This window comes from Microcaecilia unicolor, unplaced genomic scaffold (genome assembly GCF_901765095.1).
Source record: "Microcaecilia unicolor unplaced genomic scaffold, aMicUni1.1, whole genome shotgun sequence".
Classification (NCBI taxonomy): domain Eukaryota; kingdom Metazoa; phylum Chordata; class Amphibia; order Gymnophiona; family Siphonopidae; genus Microcaecilia; species Microcaecilia unicolor.
Window position 1 is genome coordinate 727,386 of NW_021963582.1, and position 24,692 is coordinate 752,077.

Here is a 24,692-nt window from a genome sequence, read left to right on the forward strand (position 1 = left end):
GGTTAGTGCATTGGAGGAGATCAGAATAATAGACTTTCCTGGCTGAAGTGAGGGCCTCCCTATGAGACCAAGAGGTTTGCTTAAAAAGAAGTAGTGCCTCATGAGATTAAACCTTACACCATATGTGGTTCTGTATGTCAGAGTTGATGCTTCAATAGAGAGCAAAAGAGAACCAAGGCTGAGAATGAGGGCAGCCTCTGGTCACTAGTTGGAGTGGAGCAACCCATCAGTACCTACATATAAGTACATAAGTATTGTCATACTGGGACAAACCGAAGGTCCATCAAGCCCAGCATCCTGTTTCCAACAGTGGCCAATCCAGGTCAGAAGTACCTGGCAAGATCCCAAAAAAGTACAATATACTTTTTGCTGCTTATCCTAGAAATAAGCAGTGGATTTTCCCCAAGTCCTTTTTAATAATGATCTATGGACTTTTCCTTTTGGAAGTCATCCAAACCTTTTTTTTAAACCCAGCTAAGATAACTGCCTTTATCACATTCTCTGGCAACGAATTCCAGAGTTCAATTACACGTTGAGTGAAGAAACATTTTCTCCGATTTGTTTTAAATTTATTACTTTGTAGCTTCATCACATGCCCCCTAGTCCTAGTATTTTAGAAAGAGAAAACAAACGATTCACGTCTACCCATTCAACTCCACTCGTTATTTTATTTATTTATTTATTTGTTGCATTTATACCCCGCTCTTTCCCGCTCAGTAGCAGGCTCAGTGCGACTTACATAGTATGGAATTACATAGTATCACAGAAAGAACACAGCTGTAGCAATAGTAGAGGTACGATGTGGTTGTTAGGAAATAGGTTGAGATAGGTGAAATGGGCAGGGGATGTAGGGGTAGGAGAGGTAGGAGTGGTGTAGACCTCTATCATATCTTCCCTCAGCTATCTCTTCTCCAAGCTGAAGAGCCCTAGCTGCTTTAGCCTTTCCTCAGGGCTCTGTTCTTTCCTGGTTTTCTTCTTATCTCTCCCAGCGTACCTTTAGTGTATACTCTAGTGGATCCTCTTCTACTTCTATCTCACTGTCAGTTGGTGTACCTCAGGGATCTGTCCTGGGACCTCTTCTTTTCTCCATCTATACTTCTTCCCTTGGTACTCTGATCTCATCCTATGGTTTTCAGTATCATCTTTACGCTGATAACTCCCAAATCTACCTCTCCACACCAGAAATCTCAGCCGAAATCCAGGCCAAAGTATCAGCCTGCCTGTCTGACATTGCTGCCTGGATGTCTCAGCGCCATCTGAAACTAAACATGACCAAGACTAAGCTTCTTACCTTTCCCCCTAAACCAACCTCTCCTCCTCCCCCATTCTCTATTTCTGTGGATAACACTCTCATCCTTCCTGTCTCATCAGCTGGTAACCTTGGGGTCATCTTCGACTCCTCCCTCTCCTTCTCTGCACATATTCAACAGACTGCTAAAACCTGTCGTTTCTTTCTCTATAATATCAGCAAAATTCGCCCTTTCCTTTCTGAGCACACTACCAGAACCCTCATCCACACTCTTATCACGTCTCACTTAGACTATTGCAACTTGCTTCTCACAGGTCTCCCACTTAGCCATCTCTCTCCTCATCAATCTGTTCAAAATTCTGTTGCACGACTAATATTCTGCCAGGGTTGTTATACTCATATTAGCCCTCTCCTCCAGTCACTTCACTGGCTTCCTATCCATTTCCGCATACAGTTCAAACTCCTCTTATTGACCTATAAGTGCATTCACTCAGCAGCTCCTCAGTACCTCTTCACTCTCATCTCTCCCTACATTCCTCCCCGGGAACTCTCTTATCTCCACCCTTCTCCTCCACTGCTAACTCCAGACTCCGTTCCTTTTATCTTGCTGCACCATATGCCTGGACTAGACTTCCTAAGCCGGTACGTCAAGCTCCATCTCTGACTGTCTTCAAATCTAAGCTAAAAGCCCACCTTTTTGATGCTGCTTTTAACTCCTAACCCTTATTCACTTGTTCAGAATCCTTATTTTATCATCCTCATTTTAATGTTCCCTTATCTCTTGTTTGTCCTGTTTGTCCTAATTAGATTGTAAGGTCTGTCGAGCAGGGACTGTCTCTTCATGTTCAAGTGTACAGCGCTGCGTACGTCTAGTAGCGCTATAGAAATAAGTAGTAGTAGTAGAAGTCATCCCATCCCCTTTATCATTTTTGTCACCCTTCTCTGTACCTTTTCTAATTCCATGATATCTTTTTAAAGATGTGGTGACCAGAATTGAACACAATATTCAAGGTGCGGTCGAGGTAATGGAACTAGAAAAGGTACAGAGAAAGGTGACAAAAATAATAAAAGCAGATTGTCCAGTTTAAATGGGCAGCTACTCCGTCAGCTAGTTTTAGGCAGTGGCTCTTATTCCTAATTCTAAGTGGTAGCAAATTTAAAATAAATTGAAAAGTATTTTTAGTAGATGCCTAATTACTCTGTAGAATTTGTTGCCAGAGAATGCAGTCAAGGCTGTTAGTTTAGCCGGCTTTAAATGTTTCTGAAGGAACAGTTCCTTTAATTATTAGCAAAGCAGATATGGAGATTCCCACCTTTGGGGATTGAACGGCACTTAGATCCTCCCGTTAGGATCTGCTGGCTATTTTCAAGTGACTAATTGGGCATAGTCAATGATGGAGTTGCAGGGCTCCATGGCCCATTGGTCTGACTTGACATGCTACTTATCCTATCATCCCAGCGTTTCTCTCAGGGACTCAACATATCATTACTTCATTACTAACCCTAGTAGCATTTTAGAAATGTCAAGTAGTAGTAGTAGTAGTATAATGACCGCAACTGTTGTATCTTTGAATCTTGAGTTCTGCTTTGCTGCCGTCCCTTAGGTCTGTGATTCCATGGCCAAGTCTCTGTTCCCATGCTAGTGTGATCTTCCTTCAGTGTGTCCTCATTTCTTGCTTTTCTTTTTACAAGGTGAACGGACCTTCAAGTGTGATCACTGTGATGCCACCTTCAAAAGGAAAGACACGTTAAATGTGCACATCCAGGTGGTGCACGATAGGCACAAGAAATACAAATGTGACTTGTGCGACAAAGCTTTCGTAACGCCTTCCGTTCTCAAGAGTCATAAAAAAGTAAGTGCAAGAAGCTGTGACCTGCATCTTCTATCCCTAACTCATTACACATTTGCAAAGCCTGACATCTGCATTTTCTGGTTTGTGCTGTATTTGTTGGCTGAGCGCATGTCTGAGTGGGTTTGATATTTATACAGACCCTTATGGTCTGTGCGGATGCCTACTGTATGCGTCCTTTAAAAAAAATTATATATACCGTATTTTTCAGACTATAAGATGCACCTAGGTTTTAGAGGAGGGAAATAGGAAAAAAAACAATTTTCGGACTATAAGACGCACTTTTTCCCTCCTCTAAAACCTAGGTGTGTTTTATGGTCCGGTGCGTCTTGTCCGAATGCAGGGCCCCCGATCTCTCCGTTTTCCACAGGACCCCGCCTCCCTCCGTCCCTCCCTCCCTATGTTTTCCAAGGACCCTCCCTCCCGCCCTCGCTCCTTTTTGCAAGGTCCCCCCCCCCCTCGGTTTTGCAAGGTCCCCCCTCCCTCCCTCCCTCGCTCCGTTTTGCAAGGTCCCCCCTCACTCCCTCCAAATTTTAAAAGTTTTACCTGGTTGTGGTCGGGGCAGCAAAAAGCATGCACGCTGGGTGCGTCAGTCTTCCATTCTGACGTCTCTCTCTGCTCTGGTCCTGCCCCTTGAGGGCGGGACCAGAGCTGAGAGAGACGTCAGAACGGAAGCCTGACGCGCCCAGCGTGCATCTTTTTGCTGCTGCTGCCGCAACCACGACCAGGTAAAACTTCTTTTAAAATTTGGAGGGAGCGAGGGGGGGACCTTGCAAAATGAAGCGAGGGAGGGAGGGACCTTGAAAAACGAAGTAAGGGAGCGAGGGAGGGACCTTGCAAAACGGAATTACAGTGCTTTTAAAACTACATTCGGACTATAAGACGCACCCCCCCCCATTTTCCTCCCAAATTTGGTGGGGGAAAAAGTGCGTCTTATAGTCCAAAAAATACGGTAGATATAAATTTAAATATTAGGCCAGCTATATGTGCAGTTTTAGTTGTATAACTCCAATGACACAGTGAGAGTGGCAGATGAGGGATTAGAGCTCATGAAGGCAAGAACTTCTTAATGGCACAGTGAGAGTGAAAGAGATGGGATTAGAGCTCATGAATGCAAGGAGAGATCTCAATGGCACAGTTAGAGTGACAGAGATTGGATTAGAGCTCATGAATGCAAAGAGAGAACTCAAAGGCACATTGAGAGTGACAGAGATGGGATTAGGGCTCATGAATGCAAGGAGAGATCTCAATGGCACAGTGAGATTAAAATCAATCTACGAACTAACTAACTTCTGCAAACTATTGAAGACCCATCTCTTTGACAAGGCATACCACAAAGACCAAGAAATATGAACTCCTCCACATATACCCAGAGTTGTCTTTACTATTTGCTTATTATATTAATATCATGCTTTTCACTATCATGTTACCCAAGAGCCTTCTGTAATACTAAATGTTCAATTCTCATGTATCTCTACTATTCATGATGTATTGTAAGCCACATTGAGCCTGCAAAGAGGTGGGAAAATGTGAGATACAAATGCAACAAATAATAATAATAACCAGGAGTCTACCCATAAAGGTTATATGAACATAGTAACATGGAGGGGCATAATCGAATGGCGCCGGCCAAATAGCTGGCCGGCCATCTTTGGGGCCGGCGCCGTAAGTGGGCGGAGCCAACCGTATTTTCGAAAAAGATGGCCGGCCATCTTTTTCTTTGCTAATACGGTTGGCCCCGGCCAAATATCAGAGTTCGCTAGGCTTGAGATGGCCGGCATCGGTTTTCGGCCATAATGGAAAATAATGCCGGCGATCTGAAACCCGGCGAAATCCAAGGCATTTGGTCGTGGGTGGAGCCAGCATTTGTAGTGCACTGGCCCCCCCCCTCACATGCCAGGACATCAACTGGGGCACCCTAGGGGGCAGTTCTAAAAATTAAAAAAAAAAAAAAAAAAATAGCTCCCAGGTGCATAGCTCCCTTCCCTTGGTTGTTTAGCCGCCCAAATCCCCCCCAAAACCCACTCCCTACAACTCTACACCATTACCATAGCCCTAAGGGGTGAAGGGGGGGCACCTACATGTGGGTACAGTGGGTTTTGGAGGACTCCCATTTACCACCACAAGTGTAACTGGTAGGGGGAGATGGGCCTGGGTCCACCTGCCTGAAGCGCACTGCACCCACTAAAAACTGCTCCAGGGACTTGCATACTGCTATCAGGGAGCTGGGTATGACATTTGAGGCTGGCATAGAGGCTGGCAAAAAAGTTTTTTTTTGTTTGGTTTTTTTTTGGGTGGGAAGGGGGTTGGTGACCACTGAGGGAGTAAGGGGAGGTCATCCCCGATTCCCTCCGATGGTCATCTGGTCAGTTGACGCACTTTTTTGAAGCTTGGTCGTGACAAAAAAGGGACCAAGTAAAGCCGGTGAAATGCTCGTCAAGCCTGGCTTTTTTTTTTTCCATTATCAGGCGAAGCTGGCCATCTCGTGAGCACACCCCTGTCCCGCCCTCGCCCCGCCTTCACTACCCTACCGACACACCCCCTTGAAGTTTCGCTGGCTCCGCGACAGAAAGCAGTTGAACCCGGCCAAAATCAGCTTTCGATTATACCGATTTGGCCGGGTTCAGGAGATCGCCGGCCATCTCCCGATTTGTGTCGGAAGGTGGCCGGCGATCACTTTCGAAAATGAGCTGGATAGTAACATAGTAGATGACGGCAGAAAAAGACCTGCACGGTCCATCCAGTCTGCCCAACAAATGAAGAGTAGCGAAATTCCTCTGTTCTCCAAATAACTTAAAGGCGAGCAGAAAAACAGGCTTAACTTACGCTTCCAAGCAGCACTGCGATTGCTGCGTAAATGTATATCGTGCAGTGTTGCTTAATGTATAACAGTTTATCCTGTGGCAACCATGGCTGAATGTCAGGCTGCTTGAGAACAGCACCTTGCATGTGGTACTGCAGGCACACAGAGGCAGCCCCTTATGGGTTTTATGTCTTGGGAGCTCATGGAAACAGCATGGCAGCTTCCAATAGCTGGAATGGAAAAGAGCTCCCAGTTCCCACACTTCAGTGACAAGAGTATTTGCAAAGAACAGAATTATATTTAACCAAATTCCTCCAAGGGCCTCCGAACATAAACCGTCCTATAGGGGTAAACAGTTAATCTTTGGGCCTTAAAGAACTCCTCAAAGATACTCATTGTATATTTCAACAGACTTAAATGTTCAATTGTAAAGCGCTGCGTATTTTATTTATGTTATATTTGTACCCCACGCTTTCCCACTCATGGCAGGCTCAATGCGGTAGGCAATGGAGAGTTAAGTGACTTGCCCAGAGTCACAAGGAGCTGCCTGTGTCGGGAATCAAACTCAGTTCCTCAGTTCCCGAGGACCAAAGTCCACCACCCTAACCACTAGGCCACTCCTCCACTCCAGCCACTCTCCCTGTATGACTGGTAATGCTATAGAAGTGATTTATAGTAGTAGTACTTAAATCAATTTTATTATATTTTTTTCATAAATTATAACATTTGAATTTCTTTAATTCTTAATCATCCAAAAAACAGATCTGTTTGGAGTCAAACTACCTCCTGCATAACTCCTCAAGAAAGGCCTTCATTTTGCAGATAAAAAAACTTTAATGCAGCTCAGGACAGACATTAAGGGGACAAGTCTGTGACTTAGTGCGGACTGTGAGCCTGTTCATAACGAAACTTATGAGTGTAATTCTGTTGTAGAAGACTAGTGCAAAACGGCACCAGTTGCGCCACTTATGAGTGTTATTCCGTTGTACGACTAGTGTAAGTTGGCAGCAGTTGTGGCACTTATGGATGTAATTCCAGTGTAGAATACTACTGTAAGTCAGCACCACTTGCGCCTGCCTCGTCACTGACATGCCTGGTCTGTGTAAATGTCACTTAAATGCTAACTGCTCTGCAGAGCCTCTGGGACTGATTGTTGTCGGACTGAACCTCAAGGCGATGGCAGGATTCAATGTCGTCCTTGTCAGCACCGAGAAGCCTCGATGACCGACTTTGGTCGAAGGCCAAGAAGCACCAGCATCAATCTCCCTCGACACAGTATGCCGGGAGTTCTGGCATGCCAAGAGAGTCAGCCCCCAAGAAGCGTCAGCGCCGTGGGGGGGACCGCTCCCCCACCATACAAAAGGTGCCGGTGCATCGGTCTCCCTTCTGCCAGGACCAGCCTCCCATCTTGACCCTGACAGTTCTACAGGTTGTCTCTGAACCCATGCCCCAGCCTTTCTGGTGTCGGACCTTGATGAGTGCATGCAGACTTTGCTCTCTAAGCTGCTGGCAGGCTTAATTCAACAAAGTGTATCAGCATCAAGGGTGCTTGTGCCTGCCATGCCTCTTGTTGCAGCCTCTCTTTGCCCTCAGCCTCCAATGAAGTCTTCAACGCCAGTGTAGTGTGCAACCCCTGTGTCAACTTCCACCCAAGCCGGTATCCCTTAGACGTCGGTGGAGGAAGCTTTGTAGGAGTCTGTGCAGGAGTCGACTCCTCGATGCCCCTCTCAGGGACATGGCTCCTCTAAGTCGAGGCAGGCTCAGTCTCAGCCCTCCCATGAGGAGTTTCTCGCTAACACCAGTGATGAGTTCTCATGGGCATCTGATGAGGACCCACAGTACTTCTCCACAGGAAAGGAGACAGTCTCCTCCAGAGAGCCTTTCCTTCCGCTCTTTTGTTAAAGAAATGGCGGCTGCCATTCCATTTACTTTGGAGGTGGAAGACGAGCCCATGGCCAAGATGCTCAAGGTCCTAGACTACGAGTCTTCTAGAGAGGCTGTGAGAGCCCCACTTCACAAGGTCTTGCAGGATGTTCTCATGCAGAATTGGGAGTCCCCTCTATCTGTCTTAGTACTTCCCAAAAAGATTGAGACCATGTACTGAATTCACAGTGCACTTAGGTTTGATAAGCCTCAGTTGCCTCATCATTCCCTCGTGGTTGAATCCACCCTTAAAAGTGCCAGGAGCTCTAGAGACTATGCTTCAGCAACGCCCCCAGGCAGGAAAGCTAGAACCTTGGACTCTTTTGGGCGTAGTATGTTTCGGGCCTTTATGCTCGTGTCCTATATTCAGTCTTACCAGCTCTTCATGAGCATGTACCTGCGGGACTTGATGCGAAAGCTGCTAGATTTGGCAGACACTATCCCTCTGGAGCAGACCAAATCGCTGTGCTAGTTGGTCAATCAGCAGAAGGTGTGTCGTAAGTTCTTGGCTTGGGATGCCTACGACACTTTTGATGTGGCTTCTAGGATCTTCCCAAAATATAGTGATGTGCTGATTCTCATGGCTGCGCATCTCTGACTTGGAATCGGATGCCAGTTGCCGGAGGTATAATCTTTTTGGTGAGAAGGTAGAGGAGGTCGCTAACCAGATCAAGAAATAAGCTGATATTATCCATTCTCTCTCCCACTTACTTCTGCATCTAACTCTTCTTCCTCTAGGAGCTTTTTTGGTAAGTCGAGGAGGCATAGGCATGCTGCCTCAACAGGATCAACCCCAGCGCATTCGTTCACATCAAAAGCATGCACCTAAGGCCCCAGTAGCTCCTCAGTTGAAGCAAGGGATGGGCTTTCGACTGGTTGCAGCAGAGCTTAGCCACTGTAAAAGTGATCGTCCCAGATGACATGCAGGTCGAGGGGAGGCTGAAGTTTTTCCAAGGAAGGTGACCCCTTGTAACCTCTAACTGGTGGGTTCTTTAAATAGTCCATCTTGGTTACGCCCTGCATTGGTGTCAGAAACCACCAAATTGCCCACCGAGAGCTCCATTACTTCAGCTTTCAGCACAAGCAGTTACTTGCAGAGGAACTCTCAGCCCTTCTGAAGGCCCATGCAGTCGAGCCTGTTCCACCAGGGGAGGAAGGGCGGGGATTCTATTTCAGGTAGTTCCTCATGCAAAAAAAGATAGGAGGATGCATCCCATCCTAGACTTAAGGGCCCTGAACAAATTCTTGGTCAAAGAAAAGTTTAGGATGGTTTCCCTGGGCACCCTTCTCCCCATGATTCAGGAAAACGATTGGCTATGCTCTCAGGACTTAAAGAATGCTTACACACACATCCTGATACTTCCAGCTCACAGTTTCGGCTGGAAACATCACTTCTAGTACCCTGTGTTGCCTTTTGGCTTCACATCAGCTCCCAGGGTCTTTACCAAATGACTAGTGGTAGTTGCAGCATCGCTGCGCAGACTGGGAGTCCATTATCTGGACATTTGGCTGGTGAAGAGCATGTGCTCAGAAGTCCATGTGGAGTTCTATTTGGGTGCTCAGACTACTAGGGTTCATTTTAAATTACCACAAGTCCCATCTCCACCCTGTCCAGCAATTGGAATTCATTGGAGCCCTTCTGGATACACAGAAAATTCGAGCCTTACTACTGGGGCCAAGAGCGCAGTTGCACTGGTTCAGCCGAGGAAAGTCTTGCCTCACCAGTTTGCTTCATTTCTTTGAAGGCATGAATAAACATGTGGATAATGGTGAGCCGGTTGATGTAGTGTATCAAGATTTTCAGAAAGCTTTTGATAAAGTTCCTCATGAGAGACTCTTGAGAAAATTAAAGAGTCATGAGATAGGAGGCAATGTCCTTCTGTTGTGGCTTAGATATTGGTTATTGGACAGAAAACAGAAGTTAGGGTTAAATGGTCATTTCTCTCAATAGAGGAGGGTGAACAGTGGAGTGCTGCAGTGATCAGTACTGGGACCGGTGCTATTTAACATATTTATAAATGATATGGAAATCGGAACGAGTGAGGTGATTAAATTTGCAGTTGATACAAAACTATTCAAGGTTGTTAAAACATGTGTGGACTGTGATATATTGCAGGAAGACCTTAGTAAATTGGAAGAGTGGTTATCCAAATGGCAGAAGAAATTTAATATGGACAAATGCAAGGTGATGCACATTGGGAAGAATAATCCGAATCATAGTTACCTGATGCTAGGGTCCACCTTGGGGGTCAACACTCAAGAAACAGATCTGGGTGTCGTCGTAGATAATACGCTGAAATCTTCAGCTTGGTGTGTGGCAGCGGCCAAAAAAGCAAACGATGCTAGGAATTATTAGGAAAGGGATGGTGAATAAGACCAAAAATACTATAATGCCTTTGTATCGCTCCACCGTGCGTCCACACCTTGAGTATTGTGTTCAGTTCTAGTGTCTGTATCTCAAAAATGATATAGCAGAATTAGAAAAGGTTCAAAGAAAAGCGACCAAAATGATAAAGGGGATGGAACTCCTCTCGTATGAGGAAAGGCTAAAGAGGTTAGGGCTGTTCAGCTTGGAAAAGAGATGGATGAGGGGAGATATGATTGAGCTCTACAAAATTCTGAATGGTGTAGAACGAGTAGAAGTAAATCGATTTTTTACTCATTCCAAAAGTACAAAGACTAGGGGGGACACTTGAAGAAGTTACATGGAAATACTTTTACAAATGGGAGAAAATATTTTTTCACTCAACGAATAGTTAACCTCTGGAACTCTTTGCCGGAGGATGTAGTGACAGCAGTTAGAGTATCTGGGTTTAAAAAAGGTTTGGACAGATTCCTGGAGTAAAAGTCCATAGTCTGCTATTGAGAAAGACATGGGAAGCAACTGCTTGCCCTGGGATTTGTAATTTGGAGTGTTGCCACAATTTGGGTTTCTGCCAGGTACTTGTGACCTGGCTTGGTCACTGTTTGGAAAACAGGATACTGGGCTAGATGGCCCATTGGTCTGACTCAGTATGGCTGCTCTTATGTTCTCCATTTAAAAGTGGTTAAGTGATCATTGTTTAGTACTTATTTCAGAGATTATGAGTGAGTGTTACTGGTTGGAGATTTTGATCTGCTGGATATGAACCGTGGTATCCCATGTGCAGAGTCAGTTGAAGAGATCATGGATTCCTTTCAAGTGGCTCACTTCAGAGTAACTGGTGAAGGAACTTTCATGGAAAGCAATGATACTAGACCTTGTATGTACAAATGGGGAAAGTGTTTATTTTTAATATCAATGGAAGTGGTCACCTGAGCTCCAGTGAGCATCAAATTGTATGGTGAATATTTAAGAACAAAGCCCAACGAAGATCAAGATTCTGGATTTCAGGAGTACTTAATAAAAATGTAGCACTTAGACATTAATTTACCTTCAGTGATTTTCTCCCGTGGGGCTTGTAAATGCACTGGCAAACATTAGAGCTGCTTCTGTGCTTAATTGTAGTAGAGCACTTAATTCTCCGTAGTGGTGGCCAAGTGGAAAATCAATGAAATAAGACTTCAAGGCACTGAGTAGAAGAAGCAACAGAGCTCCAATCCAGCCAGCATGAGATCTTGTCACCTCTCCCCTCTCCAGTCGGTTCAAAACTCTGCCGCCCGTCTCATCTTCCGCCAGGGTCGCTTTACTCATACTACCCCTCTCCTCAAGTCGCTTCACTGGCTCCCCATCCGTTTTCGCATCCTGTTCAAACTTCTTCTACTAACCTATAAATGTATTCACTCTGCTGCTCCCCAGTATCTCTCCACACTCGTCCTTCCCTACACCCCTTCCCGTGCACTCCGCTCCATGGATAAATCCTTCCTATCTGTTCCCTTCTCCACTACTACCAACTCCAGACTTCGCGCCTTCTGTCTCGCTGCACCCTACGCCTGGAATAAACTTCCTGAGCCCCTACGTCTTGCCCCATCCTTGGCCACCTTTAAATCTAGACTGAAAGCCCACCTCTTTAACATTGCTTTTGACTCGTAACCACTCGCCTCCACCTACCCTCCTCTCTTCCTTCCCGTTCACATTAATTGATTTGATTTGCTTACTTTATTTATTTTTTGTCTATTAGATTATAAGCTCTTTGAGCAGGGACTGTCTTTCTTCTATGTTTGTGCAGCGCTGCGTATGCCTTGTAGCGCTATAGAAATGCTAAATAGTAGTAGTAGTAGTAGACAGTGAGTTGCACAACTCCAAGGTGGAGCTGTCTGGAAAAGAAATAAAAATGGTTTAAAGATCTAAAGGATGATTTAAAATTAGTGTCTGAAGCATGATTGACGATATCCACGGAGAGATTAAAGAGGCTGGAAGCAGCGTTGAAGATGTAGAACGGGAACGAGGACCATGCTGAAACTCTGACTAGCTTGCGGCTTAAGTTATTATCTCTTTCACCTATTGTGACAGAGAAAATAGGCGTCAGTGGATAAATCTCAGAGTAAGGGAAGTTCCAGAGTCTGCTGTATAAGTTGCTTCAGAGGAATTGGTTTTCAGAAGATACTTACTGGTGATTCTGAGCATTCCTACTATGGCATGAACAAGAACGGAGCAAATTCCTTAAGCTATTTGAATTCCTCCAAACAGTGAGAGATAGTGGTGATACTCCTCAGCTTCAGATAAAGAAAATAGACTTCAAAAAGCAAAGGAAAGGGCTTATGATATTTACAATGGTGATTAGAGACAGATTTTCCAAGATTTTATCCATGTTTACATTGGCAAAAAGAAAAGATACAAAGCCAAATGCTGAAATCCTCATTAAAGAGCAGATTAATTATAAATGGGCTTTTCCATTATGAATTTGCTTTACAACTTAAGGAGACTATGCTAAAGCCTTCAGAGCTGTACACAATGCAGGGCCAGTTCAGACAGAAAGCTGCGTGACGTTGGCTGCAGACGTGCAGAAGGGTTTATATGCCATCATTTACTATAGATAGATTATGATATGGGCTGAAAGCCAAGATCTTGAAGCTGTTCTGTTTTCCCTAAAGGATTCCAGGTATGAAAAACGTGCCCGCTGGTTCTTTAAAGTTTGACTGCTTTTTGTTCTGATGTTGTCTATGAACTGGGTTACTTCCATGGGATTTACAGCCTTCTGTGTTTTAGAACATGGAGCAGGCAAGATAGGGGAATATGGCCTATTCCCTGTTAAGATGGTGTAACGAGTAGTGGGTGGTGCAGAGCTGTCTAGTCACTGCTGTTTTGTACTGTTTTGTGCTCATGTCATGAGGTTTTAATCTTCTGTTTTGATATTTGTTGTTTTGTTTTGTTTTTATTTCGAGTGTACATTTGTTATCCACCTTGGATAGTCAAAAAAAATAAAAAACAAACAATAAATGATAGTGCAGGAGAAAATTAAGCGTACAACGTTTTCTTGGTTTGTTTGAATTTCAGCTATTAAAATGAAAGTATTGCCAAAGCTTTAATTTGTTCCAAATTCTACCTATTCATATATTCAACATTTTAAGAGTACTAGTCTGTACAGATAAACATAGTAACATAGTAGATGATCGCAGAAAAAGACCTGCATGGTCCATCCAGTCTGCCCAACAAGATAACTCATATGTGCTACTTTTTGTGTATACCTTACTTTGATGTGTACCTGTGCTCTTCAGGGCACAGACCGTATAAGTCTGCCCAGCACTATCCCCGCCTCCCAACCACCAGCCCCGCCTCCCACCACTGGCTCTGGCACAGACCGTATAAGTCTGCCCAGCACTATCCCCGCCTCCCAACCACCAGTCCCGCCTCCTAACCACCGGCTCTGGCACAGACCGTACAAGTCTGCCCAGCACTATCCCCGCCTCCCAACCACCAGTCCCGCTTCCCACCACCGGCTCTGGCACAGACATTATAAGTCTTCCCAGCACTATCCCCGCCTCCCAACCACCAGCCCCGCCTCCCACCACCGGTTCTGGCACAGACCGAGTAAGTCTGCCCAGCACTATCCCCGCCTCCCAACCACCAGCCCCGCCTCCCACCACCGGCTCTGGCACAAACCGTATAAGTCTGCCCAGCACTATCCCTGCCTCCCACCACTGGCTCTGGCACAGACCGTATAAGTCTGCCCAGCACTATTCCTGCCTCCCAACCACCAGCCCCGCCTCCCGATCTTGACTAAGCTCCTGAGGATCCATTCCTTCTGCATTTTATATTTTGCTTAACCCTTCTCTCTACCCGTGTTCACCTGTTCAGTACATAGTAACATAGTAGATGACGGCAGAAAAAGACCTGCACGGTCCATCCAGTCTGCCCAACAAGATAACTCACATGTGCTACTTTTTGTGTATACCTTACCTTGATTTGTACCTGTCCTTTTCAGGGCACAGACCGTATAAGTCTGCCCAGCAGTATCCCTGCCTCCCAACCACCAGCCCCGCCTCCCACCACTGGCTCTGGCACAGACAGTATAAGTCTGCCCAGCACTATCCCTGCCTCCCAACCACCAGCCCCGCCTCCCACCACCGGTTCTGGCACAGACTGTATAAGTCTGCCCAGCACTATCAACACCTCCCAACCACCAGTCCCGCCTCCCACCACCGTCTCTGGCACAGACCGTATAAGTCTTCCCAGCACTATCCCCGCCTCCCAACCACCAGTCCCGCCTCCCACCACCGGCTCTGGCACAGACCGTATAAGTCTGCACAGCACTATCCCCGCCTCCCACCCACCAGCTCTGGCACAGACCGTGTAAGTCTGCCCAGCACTATCCCCGCCTCCCAACCAGCAGTCCCGCCTCCCACCACCGGCTCTGGCACAGACCGTATAAGTCTGCCCAGCACTATCCCCGCCTCCCAACCACCAGTCCCGCCTCCCACCACCGTCTCTGGCACAGACCGTATAAGTCTGCCCAGCACTATCCCCGCCTCCCAACCACCAGCCCCGCCTCCCACCACCGGTTCTGGCACAGACCGTATAAGTCTGCCCAGCACTATCCCCGCCTCCCAACCACCAGCCCCGCTTCCCACCACCGTCTCTGGCACAGACCGTATAAGTCTTCCCAGCACTATCCCCGCCTCCCAACCACCAGTCCCGCCTCCCACCACCGGCTCTGGCACAGACCGTATAAGTCTGCACAGCACTATCCCCGCCTCCCACCCACCAGCTCTGGCACAGACCGTGTAAGTCTGCCCAGCACTATCCCCGCCTCCCAACCAGCAGTCCCGCCTCCCACCACCGGCTCTGGCACAGACCGTATAAGTCTGCCCAGCACTATCCCCGCCTCCCAACCACCAGTCCCGCCTCCCACCACCATCTCTGGCACAGACCGTATAAGTCTTCCCAGCACTATCCCCACCTTCCAACCACCGGCTCTGGCACAGACCATATAAGTCTGCACAGCACTATCCCCGCCTCCCACCCACCAGCTCTGGCACAGATCGTGTAAGTCTGCCCAGCACCATCTCCACCTCCCGCCACCGGTTCTGCCACCCAATCTCGGCTAAGCTGCTTAGGATCTATTCCTTCTGAACAGGATTCCTTTATGTTTATCCCACGCATGTTTGAATTCCGTTACCATTTTCGTTTCCACCATTGTGTTTTAATCATTCCCACAATAAATAACTCCCCAGTCCCTTGTTTGTCCTGCTTGTCTTGAATAGATTGTAAACTCTGGCTCATACATGTTTTTAAATACAGCGCTGCATAAATCTAGTAGCGCTATAGAAATGATTAGTAGTAGTAATAGAGCAGGGTACTTTTGCTGATGGATGGCTGCACGGCTGGAATGTGGGTCAGAGTGCACAGATACACATGCAAGTTATGCTATTATTTACACACATGTGCGACCCTCTAGGCACAGGCATTTATCACCAGCTGTATGGCTTGATGTTGTGAGGTTTTAGAAAGAAAAGCAGGTGTTTTATTTTTCTTTCTAGAATAGACTTAAAACAGGCACCATAACCAGTGCTTTTGAGGGAATTTATCCTGAAAATGTGTTGAAGTAATGCAATTTATTTATTGAATTATTTATTTAGATTTTGCTCACACCTTTTTCAGTAGTAGCTCAAGGTGACATTCAGGTACTCTGGATATTTCTCTGTCCCAGGAGGGCTCACAATCTAAGTTTGTACCTCAGGCAGTGGAGGGTTAAGAGGCAGATGCATCAAGCAAACGTTAAAAAATCTAAATCGTTAAAGTCCCTAACGATTTAAAAAAAACAAAGAATGCACCAAAACAACAAGTCACACATGCTCGGATCAGTATTGAAAAGTACAATGTATCAAAGAATCACAATACACGTCGGTAATCGGCCCCTAAATCATGCGCAGAGCAGCCAAGCGTTATGTTAGCTGCTCTGCGCATGCCACAAACAGTCAAAACACAAGCACATGGCTCCCAAATCAAAACAAAAATAAAAAAAGGGTTGGGAGGGGGCAAAGGCGCTCGTCAGGAGCATCCTGTATGGCCGTCCTTGCCCCCCCCCCCCCCCCCCCCCCCCCGCTTACCCCTGCATTATAAATTTAAGCAAAACATACTGTTAGCAGCCCCGGCCCCCCTCCCTTCCTCACTACTCTGTCTCCCCTCAGCTCCGCCTCCTGACATCCTCCGCCCTGTGCCCCGCCCCCCTCCCTCTTACCGGGCCCATGCAGCGCCTCTCTCCTCTTTCCGAAGGCGCTGCACGGGCAAAAAGAAAAGCTGATGCCTGTCTTCGCACAGCTTCGGTAACGCGTCTTTCTCCTCCTGGGCCTGCCCCCGTCTGACGTCAGTATCCTACGTAGGTTACTGATGTCAGACGGGGGCAGGCCCAGGAGGAGAGAGACGTGCGACCGAAGCTGTGCGAAAACAGGGTTGAAGGAAGGGCTTCCAGAGGCAGGGGTTTGAAGACTGCCAACATACTGAGGTGGGAATTAGGAGATTACATTTCCAATTGAGTTTAATTTCAGACTTTCTTCTGTTATTGAAATGTGTGGGCTGTTTGCCAGACAGCAGCAGAGAGACGTGGAGTCTGACTTCCTAACGCTTTCCCAGAGCCTAAAAAAATGAAGACATCTCTTTGTTACCTCTGGATTTCTCTTCCATGGGGACATTTTGAAAGCTTATTTAAGAAATATTTTTGAACTCCTTGGGGCTGGTAGAGGCTTCTGTTTATGGATTGTGCCTTTCAGTTTCCTTTTGACCAATCACAGCACTTTTAGCTCTGCTAATGTGCTGGGATTGGCTCACAGTTTGTTTGTTTTTTCACTTTATGATTTTTCCTGGCACAGAGCTGTCCTAACCAGTGTTGCCAGGTGGGCGGTTTTACCGCCCAATTGGGCGGTTTTCCGCGACCCGCCGCGGGAAATTTTTGCCCGTGGCGGGTTGCCGTTTTTTGGGCTCCTTTTGGGTCTTTTGGGCGGTTTTAAAAGCGGTTTTTTTGGCCGCGGGGGGCGGGGTTAGTGCGGGGTTAGTGACGTTTTGGGCGGGGCCGATGACGGGGGAGGCGGGGCCGGTGACGGGGGAGGCGGGGCCGATGACGGCGGGGCGGGGTTGATGGCGGGGGTGATGACGCGGGGGTGGGGGTGTCAGGGGCGGGGTTTGATTTTGGGCAGGTTTTGGGCTGGATTTGGCCTCGATTGGGTGGGAAAAAATTTTTCCACCTGGCAACCCTGGTCCTAACAAGAGCTACAGACCTCTCGTTAGATTTCCTGCCTTTTTCCTGCGTAAAGGCAATCGGAAAAGGTTAGTGCATCATGTTTCAATGGGGTTTGTACACAAATTGCTCATCTGCATTCCGTTTTTGTTAGCTGCTAGCTTCCTCGGTAAAAGCCCTTTGATGCATGCAACAGATCAAAATTTCCTCGTTGGAGGGTCTTTAAAGGCTCATTAAGCTTTAGTGCATCTGCCTCTAAGTGACTTGCCCAAGGTCACATGTAGTAATTAGCAACCAATTATTGGATATAAATGGTGTTAATTATGCCTTGAGTAAATCCTAATAAATAAATACATTAGAACTAATTAACACCACTAACTTAGCAGTTATGCGCATAACTGCCCTTGGTTGGGATTGCAAAATCCATTGCAAGAGAAGCATGTATTTGGGAGGGGTATGGGCAAATCAGGGGTGTGGCTAGCACCAGGGCTGCCGAGAGGGGTGGTGGGGGAGGGGTCAAAATTGCTCTGGCCTCCACTAGTAGCAACATTCACAATCTAAGTTTGTACCTGAGGCAATGGAGTGTTAGGTGACTTGCCCAAGATCACAAGGAGCAGCAGTGGGATTTGAACCAGCCACCTCTGGACTTCAAGATTGGTGCTCTATCCACTAGGGTGAAATGGCAAACCATTTCTTGGTGCCGTAGCTGGGGAATGTGGAGCGTGAGATGCAGAACTGGTGGCACACAAGGGTTTTGTTTTGTTTTATTAGATTTTTCCCTGTTTGGACTCCAGGCTTCATTCCCACACAGTGCCAATCAGTTATGTCTCCTATAAAATGTTAATGGTATTCTTACCAGCTTGGGAAGTGGGAGTTTCTTAATGCATGGAAGACTCTTGGGACTTTTCCTTATAGTGTCCTTTACAAAAAGAAAGGGTAGGAAGCTTCACCTTGGGCCCTTCCCTTTCATACCGGAGTTGCTTTTCAAGTGGAGGAGTGGCCTAGTGGTTAGAGTCGGTTGATATTGTGTATCTGGATTTTCAAAAGGCGTTTGACAAGGTACCTCATGAAAGGCTACAGAGGAAATTGGAGGGTCATGGGATAGGAGGAAATGTCCTATTGTGGATTAAAAACTGATTGAAGGATAGGAAACAGAGAGTGGGGTTAAATGGGCAGTATTCACAATGGAGAAGGGTAGTTAGTGGGGTTCCTCAGGGGTCCGTGCTAGGACCGCTGCTTTTTAATATATTTATAAATGATTTAGAGATGGGAGTAACTAGCGAGGTAATTAAATTTGCTGATGACACAAAGTTATTCAAAGTCGTTAACTCGCGACAGGATTGTGAAAAATTACAAGAGGACCTTACGAGACTGGGAGACTGGGCGGCTAAATGGCAGATGACGTTTAATGTGAGCAAGTGCAAGGTGATGCATGTGGGAAAAAAGAACCCGAATTATAGCTACGTCATGCAAGGTTCCACGTTAGGAGTTACGGACCAAGAAAGGGATCTGGGTGTCGTCGTCGATAACACACTGAAACCTTCTGCTCAGTGTGCTGCTGCGGCTAAGAAAGCGAATAGAATGTTGGGTATTATTAGGAAAGGTATGGAAAACAGGTGTGAGGATGTTATAATGCCGTTGTATCGCTCCATGGTGCGACCGCACCTTGAGTATTGTGTTCAATTCTGGTCGCCGCATCTCAAGAAAGATATAGTAGAATTGGAAAAGGTGCAGCGAAGGGCGACTAAAATGATAGCGGGGATGGGACGACTTCCCTATGAAGAAAGACTAAGGAGGCTAGGGCTATACAGCTTGGAGAAGAGACGGCTGAGGGGAGACATGATAGAGGTATATAAAATAATGAGTGGAGTGGAACAGGTGGATGTGAAGCGTCTGTTCACGCTTTCCAAAAATACTAGGACTAGGGGGCATGCGATGAAACTACAGTGTAGTAAATTTAAAACAAATCGGAGAAAATGTTTCTTCACCCAACGTGTAATTAAACTCTGGAATTCGTTGCCGGAAAAAGTGGTGAAGGCGGTTAGCTTAGCAGAGTTTAAAAAGGGGTTGGACGGTTTCCTAAAGGACAAGTCCATAAACCGCTACTAAACGGACTTGGAAAACTCCAAAATTCCAGGAATAACATGTATAGAATGTTTGTACGTTTGGGAAGCTTGCCAGGTGCCCTTGGCCTGGATTGGCCGCTGTCGTGGACAGGATGCTGGGCTCGATGGACCCTTGGTCTTTTCCCAGTATGGCATTACTTATGTACTTATGTACTTTGGTCCTGGGGAACTGGGTTCGATTCTCACTGCAGGCACAGGCAGCTCCTTGTGACTCTGGGTAAGTCACTTAACCCTCCATTGCCCCATGTAAGCTGCATTGAGCCTGCCATGAGTGGGAAAGCGTGGGGTACAAAAAAAAAAAAGTACTTCTGTCTAAAAAAAAAAAAAAAAACATGCATTAATCCTAGCTACAATAAAAGGAAAGGGTAGCACTGTAAAACAGTGTTTGCAAGCCTCTTCTGAAAGTGCAGCTAGCTTTTCAGGATTATCATAATGGCTGCGTGAGACACATTTCCATACACTGGGGGCCGCACTGTGCGATTCACAGTGTAATCCTGAAACCTCACTAGGTGTGGCGTTCTGCAGTGCACAAGACACAACAAAAAGCACCTTCAGAAACAGGACACCGTTTGTTCTTTTCTATAAGAACAAAGGGGCCTTTTTTTTTTGTTACATTTTGTACCCCATGCTTTCCCACTCATGGCAGGCTCAATGCAGCAGGCAATGGAGGGTTAAGTGACTTGCCCAGAGTCACAAGGAGGTACCTGTACCAGGAATCGAACTCAGTTCCTCAGGACCAAAGTCCACCACCCTAACCACTAGGCCACTCCTCCACTACTGTTGCTCAGCAACCACTTTTGTGGAGAGAATTCATTTTTATTTCACAAGGAAGAAATTTGGTTGCTGTACACAGTATTCGTTTCATATTAAATCATATGTGACCCCTGACGCAGGCGCTGTGTGCCGAAACACGGCCCGTGTCGGGTCCTCTTGGGAAAGTCGATTTTTACAATAAAAAGAACTGTGTCCCGTTTCTGAAGTTCTCTTGATGCTTTTTGTTGTGTCTTGGGACTTTGTTCTATACTTTGGACCCCCTCTGTGTTGCTATTCTGCAACGCAGTCATTGAAAAGTATACGTATAGCCACTGCTAGGGTTACCATATTTGTGGACACACAAAATAAACCCTGCACCCCAAGAAAGCCAGATTCAATAAACCGTGAAAATACTGGTAGAAGTAATAGAAATGCATTTTCTTCCATAGTCTAAATACAAAATTAGAAAGAAATACATTTATACCAAATCAAACAACACAGCAAATAGGTTAATCCTATAGTGGTAATATAGGCGCAAACCCCTCAGAAACCTTTCGGACCCGCGGTCCTAGGCTTGCAACACACCACAAAAAGAAGTGGTCGTTGATAGTTTAAATCATGGGGGTTTGTGATTCTCCATCAATTTTTTCTTTTTTTTTTAAAGGTGCAACCAAAGTGCCTCAAAAATACAACTCAAATAACTTTAAAAAAAACTGAACAATGCTAGAAGCGCCAATAAAGCAAAGAAAGAGCACTTAATGTCCAGCGGTGCCACCGTTTCACCAAAAGTGGCTTCCTCAGGGACTCATGTGCCACATTGCTTATTTTGTTTACTGGGCTATCCAATTCTATTCCGTTTGCTCGACTCACAGCACCACTTCTTTTTGTGGTGTGTTGCAAGCCTAGGACCGCGGGTCCGATAGGTTTCTGAGGGGTTTGCTCCTATATTACCACTATATGATTAACCTATTTGGTGTGTTGTTTGATTTGGTATCGATTTACGTGTTAATGACACCAGTATATTCCTGCACAGTTTTTTGAGTGTGTAAAGATATACATTTCCAAAAAAAAAGCAGGCATCCATGAGCAGCATGTTCCCCTTTCCTTCCCATCCTCGAGCAGCTTTCCCCCTTCTCTCCTTCCCATCCATGACCGTGAACATCTTGCCCATTCTCTCCCTCCCATCCTGGGCCTACCTTACAGTCCTGGTGATCTAGTGGCCTCTTCGGAGCAGGAAGTAACCCCACTCTTTTCTTGCTCACTGCTGTTCTCCTGCTCGCTGCCGCCACTTCTTGGAAGTGGCTGCCGTGACTTCAAGCAGTGGCCTTGTAAGACCCCATGACAGTCCCCTAACAAGGATGACATGTTCGGAGAAATCTGGACAACATCTCAAAAAAGATATAGTGGAATTAGAAAAGGTACAGAGAAGGGCGGCCAAAATGATAACGGGGATGGGACGACTTCCCTATAAGGAAAGGCTGAAGCGTCTAGAGCTCTTCAGCTTGGAGAAAAGATGGCTGAGGGGAGATAAAGCTACAAAGTAGTAAATTTAAAATGAATCGGAGAAAATGTTTCTTCACTCAACGTGTAATTAAACTCTGGAATTCGTTACCAGAGAATGTGGTAAAGGCAGTTAGCTTATCGGGGTTTTAAAAAGATCTGGATAACTTCCTAAAGGAAAAGTCCATAGACCGTTATTAAATGGACTTGGGGAAAATCCACTATTTCTGGGATAAGCAGTATAAAATGTTTTGTACATTTTTGGGATCTTGCTAGCTATTTGTGACCTGGATTGGCCACTGTTGGAAACAGGACGCTGGGTTTGATGGACCCTTGGTCTGTCCCAGTATGGCAATACTTAAGGACGTATGGTAACCCTGGCCACTACTGACGCTTTTGGCGGATGGATTCTGACACTGAATCAGTGGCAGAGGATACCTGACTTGTGGCTGTGTCCTAATTGTAAGACGTGATGCCCTCTGGCTGACTGCAGGAACATCACTGGATAAGCTGATCTTCGTCAAGCGGGGCACAACTCAAAGAAGACCAGTCATAAAGGAAGCCTTCACTTGGGCCACATTTGCTTACTTATTGCAATACTAGTAAAAAAGGCCCGTTTCCGAAACCAATGAAACGGGCGCTAGCATGTGGTTTTTTTTGTGTGTGTATGTATGTCACAGAGTTATTTTGTGTGTGTGTGTGAGGGTGCGGTGTGTGTGCAGGTTGTTGATGTGTGTCTTTTTTTGTTTTGTTTTGTTTTTTGCTTGGGGGTTGGGGGATGTGCTGTGCTGTGCTGGCAAAGTGGGTTGGATTGTTGTGTGGCTTTGAGGGTGTGTTTCTGTTGTATTGTGTGTGTGTGGTTTTGTCTGTCAAGGAGGTTTGTGGAGGGGGGGTCTTTCTGTTGGTGAAATGTAAATGTGGTTGTTGGGGGGTTCAGCCTTTGCTGAGTGTTGTTTTTTTTTTGTGTTGTGCTGAGGCAGCAGTGTTGTTTTAGATGGGCGGAAGGTTGAGGAGCACGTTCTTTGTCGGTATTTTTTGGCCGTTTCAGGGCTGCTGTAGGGGAATGCTGGAAGAGAAATGTGCTGTTGGAAGCAGCGCCATCTTTTTCCATTGGGCTGGGTTTCTGGGCATCCTGGAGGTGGGTGACGGCTTGCCTGAGGACGGGGATGGTTGTTTTAAGTTGGCGGAAGGGAGAAGAGCACGGTCTCGGGCCATCGGGGGGTAATCCAGTATGTTTGGTCCATTTCAGGCCGGCTGCAGGGGAATGCTGGAACATTTATGCGCTGCAGGAATCAGCGCCGTCTTTTTCCGGTTGCTCGGGGAATCCCCGAGGTAGGAGACAGCTTGCCTGAGGCTGGGGATGGTTGGGCACGTCCTTGGCCGCTTCGGCAAAAGGGGAAGAGGAAGGGGGTGGGGAGTTACCTGCAGCCGCCTGAGAAACCATGTATTCTTTGTTTGTTTTGTATTATTAGTTTGCATTTCTGTTGAAGAAAGAGTGGATGCCTTTCGAATGATGGAGGTGGTGCGTCGGTGTGCAGTTGTTTCGTTAGTTTGGCAGCCAGTCTCCAGCGATTCCTAGGCAGGGAAGGAGTACTCCTCCCCCTTCCTTGGTCACTGTTTGCTGCTGGCTGGGTGCGGGTAATCCTTCCAGCTGGGCCACAGCTTGTCCTGTTCGCCCACGTCCCAGATGGTGACGGGCACGTTGTTTTTCGGCTCCTCTGACTCCATGTCAAGCGATCCCAAATATAGTCTGTGCTATAGGCCCTCTGGCACTCTTCAGTACTGGCATTAGGCATTTAAAAATTTCTCCCCCCCCTCCCCCGGTCTATTTTTGCACATACCCACAGCAGGAATATTCTTCTCTCGTTCCAGCGGTGGTTCTGTGCTCTCCGTGCTGCACAGATAATGAGCCATTCTGCTGGGGAATGCTCCTCCCTTATTGTCACGTAGTTTCCTCTGATTGGTCCGTCTTACGTTGCCTAGTGTTGCCTGGGAACGGTGTTGTGATGGTCCTTTGTGTTTCAGAATGTTGAGAGTGTTTTTTTCTGATTGGTCCGTCATGCGAGGGCGGGGCAGAGAGACATGGTCAGTGTTGTGGCTTCACCACCATGAATCCATGAACCCTTCAGTGAGTGAGTGACTTCAGAATGTTGTCTTCAGAACGTTGAGGGTGAGTTTTATTATAGTCTGTCGGGGCCACTGATGTGATTAGAAGACTAGGCATGCATAAAATGAGCAGAGCCTCTCTGCCTGTGTACGTCTCCTCTCATTATCCTAGAACACTAGTTGGCTTTGTTCTACTGATAAAACTTGAGCCTGTTATAAATTATATAAATGACTTGGGTGACGTTTATCTCTCCATTATTAACAGAACTTTTTGTTCAAGAGCTGCAGTGTTGGATCAATTGTCTGTCCTTTTATTGTGTTCTGACAAATAGGATTGGTTTGAAATAGTTGAACCCCCGTATAGAAAAAGGATTGATTTAGGAAGTTATGTGTCATTTTTGTTCAAGATGAATTAATAGTGGCCTGTTTGGTATTCACCTAGTGTGAGAGCAGTAGATTTTTAAATTCTCTAAATAAGCTTATCCTAATCAAGATGGATTTAAACATTTATATCCCTGATGTCAGGAAATGAAAACTGTGCAGTCTGTGGGATTTTGTTTTTGAAACTATATCCCATTGCGGGTGATCTTTAATGTGCACCAGGTGTGGTAAGGTATTCACCGAGGAGCAGAGAATGTGTAAGATTACCATAGTTAAGACGTTTTCAGTCAAACTGGAAAATCAGAATTCCTGCCTTAGGGAAGATCCATTTTTGGGTGGGCAAGTTTGATTAGCTTATGGTGATTGCAGCCTGTGGGGCTAATGCAGCAACTTGGCCTTATAGCTGAG

The 24,692-nt window shown here is 46.3% G+C and overlaps 1 protein-coding gene across 1 annotated transcript in view; it reads left to right on the forward strand.

Moving 5' to 3' along the window:
• The window catches only part of LOC115459460 (PR domain zinc finger protein 5-like), a 241,324-nt gene that overhangs the window by 117,530 nt on the left and 99,102 nt on the right, over positions 1-24,692 (forward strand). The window contains exon 11 of the mRNA XM_030189282.1: positions 2,942-3,102. Coding sequence (XP_030045142.1) covers positions 2,942-3,102 — 161 coding nt within the window. The remainder of the gene's footprint in view (positions 1-2,941; positions 3,103-24,692) is intronic.